The sequence below is a fragment of the Aedes aegypti genome, chromosome 3, assembly GCF_002204515.2.
Source record: "Aedes aegypti strain LVP_AGWG chromosome 3, AaegL5.0 Primary Assembly, whole genome shotgun sequence".
NCBI lineage: Eukaryota > Metazoa > Arthropoda > Insecta > Diptera > Culicidae > Aedes > Aedes aegypti.
The window spans coordinates 85,147,401-85,160,949 of NC_035109.1; the positions used below are offsets into that span (position 1 = coordinate 85,147,401).

The 13,549-nt window shown below is 38.8% G+C and overlaps 1 protein-coding gene across 1 annotated transcript; it reads left to right on the forward strand.

The window, feature by feature from the left end:
• LOC5579186 (translationally-controlled tumor protein homolog) lies at positions 1–12,985 on the forward strand. The gene is made up of 3 exons (XM_001664232.2): positions 1–156; positions 690–945; positions 11,943–12,985. The coding sequence occupies exons 1-3, from the start codon at positions 129–131 to the stop codon at positions 12,172–12,174; spliced, it is 516 nt and encodes a 171-aa protein (XP_001664282.1). The 5' UTR covers positions 1–128; the 3' UTR covers positions 12,175–12,985.
• The last annotated feature ends 564 nt before the right edge of the window (positions 12,986–13,549 follow it).

Below are 13,549 nucleotides of genomic sequence, written 5' to 3' on the forward strand. Positions count from 1 at the left end.
ACTTTTCAGCGCCGTAACGTTGCCGGCCCTGCCCAGCTGTCGACACATTCTTTTTCCGGCGAGATCCTCAGGTGGACGTATCGTAGTTTTCATAATTTTAGCCGTAAAATTATCTCCATCTTCCCACAATGAAAATCTGGAAGGATATCTTCACAGGTAAGTGGGCAGTGAATCAGCGGAAGTACAGGATAGTGAAGGAATTGAGTCGCTAGCGCAGTTTGGGGTGGAGAAAATCCGGGAAGAAAATTTCCGATGGGTGAACTGTGCAGATTTTCGTCGCCAAAATGCAGCAGCTTCATTTGCTGCTTCTTCGTGTGCTTCTTCCCAGTGTTGTGCCTCATACGAAGAAATTGAATACGTGTAGTGAAAATTTCTGGATTTGCTTCAGAAAACATGGACATTGTTTGATAAAACTAAGATATTTCTATCGGAAGAGTAGATGTTAGTGGAATATTTTGGTGGTACATACATGTAAATTGATCAGTTGCAGTTTTTCAACAAGAAAACAGCGAGTAAACAATGTGAAAGTATGACTCAGGTTAGGGGAAAAGATCTGGCGCTGGAACGGATTCTAAAATTAGTGTTTAAAGTGCATTGACCTTCCGTTACGATGAATCATCGTTATTATCGTTTAGTGTGATTCAAGTCTCTACAAACTATGATTAATTGGATATCGTTTCCGGTTTCAGGTGACGAGATGTTCTCGGACACCTACAAGCTGAAGCTGGTCGACAACGTTATGTACGAGGTCTACGGCAAGCATGTGTCCCGTACTCTCGGAGACGTCCAGCTGGATGGTGCGAACCCATCTGCCGAGGAAGCCGACGAAGGTACCGATAACGCGACCGAGTCCGGCGTCGATATTGTGCTGAACCACCGCCTGGTCGAGACCGGATTCGCCGACAAGAAGCAGTTCACCACCTACCTGAAGGACTACATGAAGAAGTGAGTAGCATATAAAGTATACGGTGCACATTAACTCGATTTATGAAGGCAGGTAAAGCAATTTGTCTGAGGCAAAATGTGGTTAATTTGTACAGTTATGGAAGCCCACAGATTTGGATCAGTGTTGGATTAAACACCTTTGGATCGTGGTTTAACGCTTTTTCCTTTCTTCACATTGCCTTTGTCGTACCTGCCACACGACATATGAAAGGCAACTTTGGCGAATAAAACTCAGTTGATATGAAAGAGTTTATAAGAACACTAAGCTGAGAAGTAGGCCCAGTGAGGACGTAATGCCACTTACGGAATATATCAACATTGTTTTTTTTTCATAAAGGCATCTGATTTCTCTTCATCGTTGCTCTCTTTGCAGTATTACTGAAAACTGATTCTCTTTTCGTAACATATTTTCGTGCTGTAGGATAAAGAATCACTATATCTTGCTTCATTAACAAGGAATGTTACAGATTTATCAAATTTAGCTAAATTATTAGCGAAAGAGGAATCGCTCATGTCAGTTAAAAAGAGCGTGATTGCAGAATGAACAAAGCTTGTTCACAGTTTTTCTATTCCCACACTGTGCCTTGTTTTGCAAATAACTTGATATATTATAGCTATGTTTCAAACTAATGTACGATACTACCCATTTAGAAAATTGGGTGATATATGGCGTCATCGAGGAAATATCACGTAAAATCCGATGCGTGAGTGTATATCAAAATGAAATGATGCGAAGCTCGCTACAGTGTTCGTGTTCGTGCGATCGTGAACAAAGACAGCAAGAACACAATCGCACAAAAGGAATCACCGTTGCGATAGAATTTTTTCTGTAATGCATGAACACACTTTGTTCACCGATTTCCACCACAGGATGGAACGCATTCTTTCGAAAATTTTCACATATACTTCCGAAGGATCCTTCTGGAATTAGACCTTTCATAACTTCTCAAAGAAATCAATAACTCTATCAACATTCTCAGTGTTTTCTTGCAAGAATTACATGGGCTGGGCATGAGTTCATTCAGAAATAGCTAAAGGGATTCTCAGCGCTTGGTCACTATTTTAAATGCAAGACTCTATTCTTAACGGCAGGCCTCAATGTTTATTTTACCCAAGAGGTCTCTCAGGTCCCTTTTTTTTTTTTTTCTTATTTTACTCGCATTAAATGAAGGTGCCAAATTCCAGACGCTCAAGAGACTCCAGATTTTACACCTGTTTCTCCAGTTGTTGCAATAGGAGATCTTCCAACGATTCCTGCAGGGTTTAGTCAAAGAAAATCTACAAAGGTTTACTCCAGAAAAAAATTGTTTAGGTATTTTTGCAAGAAACGAAACTTCCTAGGTCAATAGTTATTCTTCAGGCATTTTCATATAGATTCTTTCAAAAATTTTTAGGATTTCCCATAAATAACCGAAAAAGTACCCAAGGCCAAAGCTGGTCTCAGTATCTAATTCAGTTCTTTCATAACGTCCGTAGTCGAAACTATAAAAAACAAGTTGAGTTGGAGTCAGTTTTACACTAATGAGTTGGGCTGAAGTTGATTGAAAAGGAAGTTCATTTTTACCTGACTTGACCCACTTATTCATTCTTCTTTGAAAGTTCATTAAGGGGGCAGGATCCGTCATTGATTTCGGAATTTTCAAAAGCAGTTTTTTCGTTCAAAATCAAGAAAATTTACAGGAAAATGTGTTCACTGTATTCTATTCTCCAACCGAAATACAGTGAACACATTTTCATCGAATACTTTTTAGTTTTGAACAGAAAAACTGCTTTTGATGTTTCGATGATTACGATGACGGAGCGTTGATCGTTAAGGGTTTTATACCACAACTCTAGAGCAAATAATTTATCCTGTAATACCTCCGATCATTCCTATATAATTTTCTTCATGGTTTACGTCCGATTTTTTTTCTTGGAATTCCTTGAGAAAATCCAGCAGGATGTTATTCAGAGATTCGATTGATTAATTTTCAATTATTTTTGCTTTAAAATCCTTCAAAACTTCCTCCAGTGAGTCCAGCGATTCTTACAGGTAAAGATGAATCGAAGCCTCGGATTTTTACAATAGCACAAATCTGGAGAACCAGATTAGGAAATTTCACAAAATAACTCTTAAAATACCATTTCTATAGGTGAACTCCGACGAACAATTTCTTCGAAGAGAAGAAATTTTCTTCCATCAGCAAGAAACTTTTCTTTTCTTCGAAGCAAATTCGCGCCGGAATTCGCCTACTGGTTGAAATCTTAAAGAAATTCTGAACAACATTTTTAGAGGAAGTCCTGAAGACTCCCTGGAGACTCTGTGGAGAATTTATCGGTTGAATTCTTAATGATGTCTGAAACAAAAATCTTAATATACTAGGGGAGTCGTTATAATAATTATTGGGCATAGACCTTTCTTAAGGTGAAACGTCTTGGATTCCAAAGATGGCCGCTACTCACGTTTTCAAAGGAACACAACTGGAGAAATAGTTGTGACACGTTTCTGATCTTCTTATTTTAAGCTGCACAAAGCCAACATAAAAAGTGCACTATTGTTGGATGCTTTCTTCGAGAGATTTGTGCCCTTGAAGTTTAACTGGAATCTTAGAAGTTGATCCGAATCTGTTTCGTTTCACATTTAAGAACAGTATTCCTAGTGAAATCTCTGTAGTGATTTCTGAGGTTGAACCAAGTTGAATTCTGCAAGATATCTTGAATGAAATTCTTGAACGAATATCGAATATAAGAATCGTAAAAATATTATACGAACTCCTAAAATTTGTACAAATAAATGCCTGTTTTAATTTCTGACGAAATTTCTTGAGAAAAAAAAAACATACTGTAAAGTTAGGCGAGGCATTTTGAGTACATCAAGCATTTAGTCTCAAATTGACTGGTATTATAAGCAATATGAATGTATTTTTTCATCGTAACCATCTTGAACAATATTCAATGAAATAATAAGAAAAAACTCACATATGCCGTAACATGTCTTATCCAACCCGACGATTGTAGGCGGGACAAAGTGAGCACCCCAGTGGGGCATAAAGAACAAGTCATGGTTTGTAAGGCTTAGATGATGTCAAATCTAGTTTTCAAATTTTAAAGTCCTTATTGAAGAATAGTTTTAAATACCTTCATCAAAACAAAAGCAAGGAACTATAAATATTTATAGATGTTTCTAAAGGGGCCGCCCATCAACACCGCGGTCTTTTTTTTTTGGGATTCATATCCCCCCAACTCCTGTCATTCAGAATGCTTTGAAACATCAGGCAGCATGTGTCGTACACCGTAGACAAGGCGTCCAGAACCCTTGGATTTATCTTCAGGATCGCCAAAAACTTCACGGACATCTACTGCCTAAAGTCGCTTTATTGCTCCCTCGTTCGTTCCACTCTGGAATATTGTTCTGCAGTCTGGTGTCCTGCATACAACAACGGCGCCGAGCGAATCGAGTCGGTTCAATGCCGCTTTCTACGTTTTGCGCTTCGCAAACTACCGTGGACGAATCCGTTCCGCCTACCTAGTTACGAGAGCAGATGCCAACTAATAGATCTCGAGCTACTCCGCACGCGAAGAGATACAATCAGAGCTTTGACGATCGCCGATACGCTTCAGGGACGAATAGACTGCGCATCAATCCTCGAACAAATCGACTTGAATGCTCGACCACGACTGCTCCGCAATAGTTCGCTCCTAAAGCTTCCTCTCCGACGGACGAACTACAGTACTAACGGTGGGATCAACGGATTACTGAAACTTTTCAACCGAGTCGCATCAATCTTCGACTTTCATCTCACTCGTGAGTTCTTACGTCGAAGATTTTCATCCTTTTTTGCTGGACAACGGCTTTGAATGTGCTTTAGATTATGTTTTAGCTCTTGACTTCCATATGTGTTATTTGTAGATTTGACCTTTCTTGTCTCGATTTGTATGTTTTTAACTACCAACATCATTGGGGCCTCACTTTGCCTGTTGATGTAACAAATAAACAAACAAACAAACATCTCTCAGGATTTCTCCCAGATTTTTTTTCAATAATTAATCCACTGCACGTAATTTTCAGGAATTCTTCCAGATAAAAAAAAATCAGGACATTAGAAAGTCCTAAAAGAATTTTCATAGAAGCTTCGCCTATTTTTTCAGAAGTTCTTCCAGCCATTCCAGAGAACAAACCAGAATTTTTTTTTTCCGATTCCACAAACAAATCGTTCAGTGATTCCTCATAAAAAAGGATTACCTCCAGAGACTTCATTAGGAATTATCCCAGAATGTTATGCATGAATGGCTTCGGTAGTCTCTTCTAAAGTTATTTTAAAAGTAAGTTCTCCATAGATTCAGTGCATGTTCATTGAGGGTTTCCATCCGGATATGATTGAGAAATTGTTTCGTTCACATTTCCGATTATCGTCACAAATTTCTCACGCGACTTAGAATTAGGTACCGTTGAAAAACCTCGAGAATTGTCTTGCGTAATTAATGGACAGCCCCTTTGCTTGCACAGCTCTCGCTTAATTTGTGATCTCGCCCTAGAAGCCATTTTTGGTTACCAATGTTACCTTGTCGATTGTAGATACTGAGCAAACGAATTTAACTCTTCAGTCTTAGGGCGAGATCATAACTTATGCGAGAGTTTTAACTTACTACAAAAATATAGGCATATCACGAAACAATCTAAACAGAAAATTGATGATAAGAAATTATCGCCCTTAGTATCATACAGATGTAGGGGGGCTGGGGGCAAGAAGGACACCTTAAGATATATAGGTGCAAATCATGGTTGTTTAGCACAATTTTTTAAGATTATTCCAGTGTAGGGGCAAGCTCACCTCTTGTTCTAAATGATGTTATCGATAGATTTGAAAAATATAAAAAACACATGATGATTTGAGATTTTTGAAAATGTCCCTTCTTATGAGGTTTTTAAACGAGGCACGGGGCAAGAGTGCCACTCGTATGGGGCAAGAAGACCACCAGAGCAAAATGCCACAAATTTTGTATATTATTATTTCCCCGCCTAAACGATAAATTGTAGAGTAAGTAAAGATAAAAACTGAGGGTTAAAAGGTGACTTATAGTTAAAAAGTAATTTTACGAAATTAATTTAGTTTTCATCTTATTTGACTGTAACAATAATAGTAAAAATTTTCAGAAACCATTTTGAATGTCCAAGATGGTTTATTTTGATTTTATTTAGTAGGAAACATTGATATAATGCAATATTAAACAAGAAAAATTTAATTTCATTTGATTTTATATGAGAAAGTTGCGGTGTCCCTCTTGCCCCATAAGACATACTGTTATTATATATGTAAAATTTAATGTCAAAAGGCCTTTTCGAAAAAAAAAATTCCCCACAGCTATATTAAACAATTGAAAATCATCAATACTGTGCGGGAAAATCAATATGTTTTGTATTTATTGGGAGTCAAACCTTGTTTTCCAGTCTTACATTCTTATAATATTTCGCATATTTTGCGTTGGTGAGTTAAAGACATTTTTCTATTTTTTTGTACTAAACATTTTTAACTGTAATATTTACACAACCCTCAATTAGTTCTCAATTTATACTTATCCTGCGTTAAACATCAAAATATTGATTTGAACTACGTGAAATTAGAGGTGGCACTTTTGCCCCGGGTGTCCTTCTTGCCCCATGTCCCCCTATCTGCAGTGATCGATTTCTCTTTGTCGATTTTCTCTTTTGAATTAGTACACGTAGTTGGGAAGACTTTGGTAACATTTGTCAATGACGAAGGACGATGAGTACTTTTTACTGAATTGAAAATATTAGTCGGAACATCCGCCCGACCAAGTAGTTAGCTAAAGAGAGAATCAATGAAGAGATATCGATCATTGAAGTTTCGCCCTTATGATTCTGAACGCGGAAATTGTTCTCTAATGCTACGTCCTCACAATCAGTGAATGAAATTATCACGGAAATGAGACGAAATTTTGCGTTTGAAGCAAGCCGACAATTCGTTGCTGCCTTTATCTGCGAGAATCAGAGTTCGTGAACTGCTATAATTGTTGACATAATGCTGACGATAAGCCACGATCGATCAGATCATTTTCACTGATCCAACTTAACAAATAAAAAAATTGTTCCCACCGACGGGATTCGAACCTCTGCCCCTGACCAAACATTGTTTTCAGAGCGCGCGCACCATAACCATGCGTCCACGCTAGCTAAACGACAGGAAGGAGAAATTTGGTATATAAAAGCAACCTGCGGAAGCGAACGACACCCAAAACGACGAAACAAAGAGTAGAAAATGAGGAATCCAACTTCTCGTTGCTGGTGATAATATAAATTCGCTGCTGCAGATCTCGTGAGAACACACTCTCGCAGTGCTGGTTGAGGTTGATGTTATCGCACGACTTCTTCCTCCGAAAAAAAAATGCCTTGAACGATAGTCTGATTGTTATCGTTGTGACCGATAATTTTATTCCCTGCTTATAATACTGAATAATAGTCTGGCGATATGCACGGAGAAAATGAAGTACTCAAAAGTGAGTTCATTCCAATCAATTCCAGGGGTTCGTGCGTTAACCTAATTTTGAGTTGACGGGATAGAAGTTGTTTTCATTTGCAGCCGTGCAAAAAAATACCTACTGGCTAAGTTCTTTCCACTCAACCGGCAGATCAAATAACTCAACTTCCAGTACTGTGCCACTTACTCTCTGACAACAATAGAAGGAGCGAATGAAATGGGGAGAGAAAAATAACTCAAAAGTAAGTTAAAAAATACTCAAATTTAGGTTTTCCGTTTTCTCCGTGTGCTTCTGACAATGCTCGCGCAATTTTTCAAAAGGACCTATCTAACATTGAGAGGCTCTCTTTGTCACATTAACCTCTTCTGTTGCGTTTTTTGTATGAAACGCTAGTCAATGAACTTCCCTCCCCTTGGTTATGCGACCTTGCCGCGATGGGAGGGCATAATCCATTAGCCCATATGATGGAAACCAAAGGCGTAACCTGTAGTGGTGGTATCACATTTTGGCATTTTTTGCTTAAAGCCGCGTCATAATTCATATGGCATAGACGCAATAATATCTCGGATGTGATCCAACGGACATTCTGCGTCATTGATAGAATTGATGCCCATTTCAAATAATTAATCTATTCGAAGTGGACATTAATACTATTGGTGACGTTCAGTTTGCCTTTTGCTAACCAGAATGATCCGTAGCCACTCTTACTATTAGCTAGCTAGACACATCGTTATCATATACGACATAGGGAATACTAAGGAGCTCTTAGGAAAATGACTAGTAGATTCACTGAGTAGAAATAAGTGGCGACAATCTTATTTTGATATGGTTTTTACATTGCCATAATAAGAAATACCTCTTTTGTAACAGCGGTATAAATAATCTAATTCCAGCTTCATTTTCGCAAAATTTACAAGTAGAAAGTAGGCGTTGTGAAGCATTGCATTTGCCACCGAAAAGTGAATCTCGTAGGAGACTGTAATAGAAGCCTAAGGTAACTTTACTCTTCAATATTCACTATAAAAATGACTATGGAAAGTAAGACGCTGAGATCGATCTTTAGGGTACACTTGCTAGTTTCGAAAAATTGTTGAACAGATAAGGAAAGCGACTTTTTTCTTTAAGGATATATGAACGTAACGACCAATTAATAGTTTTAACAACTAAAAATGAAATTAACTAGAACTCTTACTAAACAGCCTAATTTTGTTAAGACTTGACGACAATTGACATTTAAGACTCTAATCTTACGTAGAAGACAGGAGTAATCAGAATAGCACTTGAATGATAGAACTTGAATGACAAATTATTCAAAACCATTTCGACTAGACAGTATTAGTAATGACACTACAACACTACTATTTCAAACAAATTATGATGGAGCTGCTGATTTTCACAATGCTTCCTTTTCTCAGAAGCAAGGGAATATGGGTACTTTTCAAAAACTACCACGTCACAATACTAATAAAAAAGCAGTGTTCATGTGGGCGCCATTGCCTAGTCCGTCTGAGTATTGGTCCTGATAGAGGGGAAACTTGGCAAAAGCCAGACCGAGGGTTCAGCCTTGACAAGTTAAGCTGTCAGGCAGCTCCAACTGAATACCATACAAAAAAAAAAAAAAAAAAAGTAAGAGGTTGTTTCCGAGATACGACCGCCAAGTTGACGTTGGATAACGTTAGCTTCTTCTATTTCCTGATTTAGGACCGTCACGAACTTATGAAAGATTTACCTAGAAATCTAAAAATCTAATCAATTTTCAAAGTATTTGTTGCATGTCAATTCTGATCTATTATGGATATTGAGTGTTGAAAATAACACGGTCTCCCGTGTCACCTTAAGACCGATCTGCGATTCCAGAGCATGACCGTCATGGCCCTGCAGGAAGCGAGCGTGGCCTAACTAGTCAGTTTGTTTGAGGATACCAACCTGTACGCGATCCACGCCAAGCGTGTCTCCATCATGCCGAAGTACATCCAGCTGGCTCGTCGTATCTGTGGCAAACGCGCTTAAATGGCATTGAAGCACAATTTCAAACAACAACCCTTTGCAGGGCCAGAATTGATTAATTAATTTATTTAGTTATCAATTGTAATTTCGAATGAAAAGTTTTCAACGGAGATAAATGGCAAACAAAGTTTTATCTAGGTTCCCAAAAAATCTGAATCAATCACATCCAATCACCAGTAATGTCGCTCTTCACGGTGGAAAATTCTCACAACTCTTTCAAAATGAAATGGTCGTCCTGAAAAGGACGGTTGGGGCTAGTCACCGTCGAACGAACTGGGTTGTCAATCTATTGTTATACAGAAACACACCAAAAGATTACCGAAGACGATTAAATCGAAATGCGGTCGGTAATTTTGTGCTTCCTTGTTTTCGTTGGTTTTCTCACTCCTTCGACGGCAATTTTCAAGGTTTCTAGACGCGTGCTCTACGAATTTGATGGTCTAGCTGGATGCCCATGGCCATGATGAGCGATTTCACGGAACCTGCAGCATTTAGCTTGGGTTGGGAATAAACAAAGGCAGAAGCAGCGGCAGCGACGAATGTGTAAAATTTATTCCGATAGGAGTTCTTCTCCAATTGCTGGTCGACGATTGACTGATGTGCGCGGGGCTCATTGAAGCTTGGTTGGCTTCGACTGAACACGATAGAATAAAGAGGAGTAAGAAGAAGGCCGAAAGGGGCGTTTCCCTTTGCATGACGAAAGTGGCTAAGATATCGAGCAATGATGTCTGTGCTAGGAATACACAAGAAAAATGTGCTTTTCTATAGAAAATAAGATATGCCTTGATATGTATCAATTTTTCAAAAGTTTATTCATGAAAATCAATAATTTTAATTACTGGAGTCGATTTGTAGAAAGATTTCTAATATTCAATGGTTAGCTATTGATAATCAATAGTTATCTTTAGTATGAAGGAAAATTTCTGATCCATGGATGCCAAAATGATGAAAAGTGTTCGATGAGAATTTCTTTTCAGAAGCATTCTAAATGTGTCGCAATTTTGTTACATATGTTATCATAATATCGTCCCCTTGATGCTACAACTAGATAACTTGATATTTGAAATTTTTGACTTCAATATGTCAAAACATTATTATCAATTAGATCTGCAAAATATCCACAGCTCATAAGTGTGTGATTAAAAATACATAAGTTGATATTTACTTTCCAATCAAATTCTCTGCGATTAGCCATCACCTTGTACAACGTGCATATTTTCAAAGTTGCACATCTCAAAATTTTGATTTTCGAGTTATCTAGTTGTAGCATTAAGGGGACGATATATAGTAAGTCTAAGAAGCTGTTGGAAATGCCACTCTATTTTACAACCGTTGTGAAACGTTGAACACTCTCCCCGACGGCACTGCAGCTACGTCCGCGAATACAGTATCAAATTGTCGTGCCATCAATTATTCATGACAAATTACATTTTGTATGAAGCTGTGAGATTGATTGAGAAATATAAGATGTAATAAGGTCGGAAATATTATTCTTTTAAGTCTTTTCAACACTTTTGATGGCCCTGAAAAGTGATTTGCTTATACGACGAACCAGCTAAATGTTTCGTGACGTGGATGGCGCACAAGACCAGCGGGTTGTGGATCACCACGCATAAGTCGGAATCTGGAAACGAAGCTCATTCTTGACATCTTGTGCGATTTCACCAATCCGACGCTCGATTAGCAGCAGCTCCTCGGATCAGCAACTCAGAGGGCCTGCGGTATTTCGTTCCTAGCGGGCTTGCTTCTTGACCACCGAAACTGAATTTATTACGAGTCGAAATCTGCAAGCGCGGATAAATTTTCGGCAGCGATGACCATGGCTTGGGCGCTTCTCTAAGCCATCGTCATCGCCACCGCAAATCAATCTTGCGTCTTCCTCCTCCGACGACACAAATTGGACTGAGACGCGGGTGCAAACGCAAAGCGAGAATGACTCGCCCGATCGTGTTCACAGTCCGACCGCAAAAAGAAGACTGAGGGAAGAAGCAGGACCGGTGCGCTTTTATAGTGGAAAGCGGAATCCAAAAATGTGCTTGGACGTGATTGGTTAGATAAGAAAGGGGTCAACGTTTTACGATTTTTCAATAGTTTGTTGCGAATAATCAATAGTGTCTTCAATTTAAATCGACGCGTAGATAAATTTCCAATCGATTCATGGATAAATATTGAAAATCTATCGATAAATGACTGAGTTATTAGCGTTCAAAACCTGACCATTTTTCGTTACATGCTCAATTTTTCGTTTTTCTGAATTGTACCCCCATATGTTGCCGAAAGACGTTATCCAACGTCAAAAAAAGAAACGCTAGTCAATGAACTTGCCTTTCGATTTATAGTGAAAAACTACTCAAAAGCTTAAGTATTTAACTGTTATAATGGAAAGATAGCGAGAGCTTATGCATTAATTACAAGATGATGTCTTCTCTTAAAAATGATGTGCCTTGTAATAAATATGAAAGTTTTGCATTTGATTCTCACCATTTCAACTTTATCTGTTTTTCTCATTCCAGGCTGGTCACCCGATTGGAGGAGAACAACCCCAGCGAGGTCGAAGTCTTCAAGACCAACATCAACAAGGTGATGAAGGATCTGCTGGGACGCTTCAAGGATCTGCAGTTCTTCACCGGCGAGTCGATGGACTGCGAAGGACTGATTGCCATGCTCGAGTACCGCGACATCGACGGCGAAAGCACGCCGGTCCTGCTCTGCTTCAAGCACGGCCTGGAGGAGGAGAAGTTCTAGAGACTAAGGAATTGTGTGTGTAATACAGTTGTATGTATAGCTAGATCGCGTAACTATTGTTTCGAATTCGATGACGGCACGGCTAGAGGCAGTTGAAGACGATCATCGCCGACGACATCGGAGGAATCTTCTCAAACTCCATTCAGGACGGCTAGGACGGAGTCCATTCTCTTCTCTTTATTAAACAACAGCCAAATTCCTATTTTTTCCAATCGAACCGTTTTTTTATATTTATTTATCGCATATCAAAATTTAGATTTTTGCATCTACTTTAAATCATTGCTTGCTTTCCAGTAGGACACAAAGAACTTCATGAGCAGCGAACTCACAATCGTTTTTGCATAAACCGTGGCAATCCAGAAAGTAAATTAAATTCCAGTAGAGCAACAAGACTTTCACCATTAGTTTCCCCAATATAAAAAGCCACGTTCACTAGTATCGTTTCTGTTGCTTCTTAGAAATGGCCATGAATACCTATCACAGTGAAACGACTCGCATTTATCAAGGAAATGAATCAAATCAGGAAACCACTAACAGAGTACACGAATGCAATTTTTCAAACCACCAATACTCGTTGAGGAAGCGGCTTAGGTTAATTTTTAAATGACAGCAGGAATACAATCATCCACCTTTTCTTATTTTGTTCGAACTGTGGTGACCGGTGGAAGGTGTGGTTCGAAGGAGGACGTTTTGTCCCTTCGTACTGAACGATAAGGAATCAACCAATATTGGGTAATGATTAGGAAAAGAATGTCAAATAAAAAAAATACTGAACAAACAACATCTCCGGTTCAGAAATGCTAAAACAGGACTTTGATGCTTTGAAAACATTTTCATTTGGAGGAAAGAAATCGCCTTTATTGTCACTTAACAGGCATACAATACCCGCCGAAATTACGGAATCGCTTCACCTGTTATTGCAACACTCGTACGCAATTCGAACACCCCCTTCTTCTTTTTATTCTTCTTTTCCTTATTGGCATTATGTCCTCACTGGGACAGAGCCTGCTTGTTTCTCAGCTTAGTGTCCTTTGAGCACTTCCACAGATCTTATCTGAAAGTTTTCAACATATACGATGATAGTCTATTCCCAGGGAAGTGAAGGAAATTGCCAATACGAAAAAATTCTGGACCGACCGGGAGTCGAAACCAGACACCTTCAACATGGCTTTACTTTGTAGTCGCGGGATCTAACCACACTGCTAAGGCATCTATTTGAACAACTACCATCAGTGCACCAGTTTCCGCTCATGTTCCAGTAGCCCGCTCACACTGAAAAATGATAAGTTTACACAACGTAGATTTGAAAACTTTAGCCGCTATACAATTCAAATGGACAAATAAAATCATTCTGTGGACATTTTTTTGTGCATTT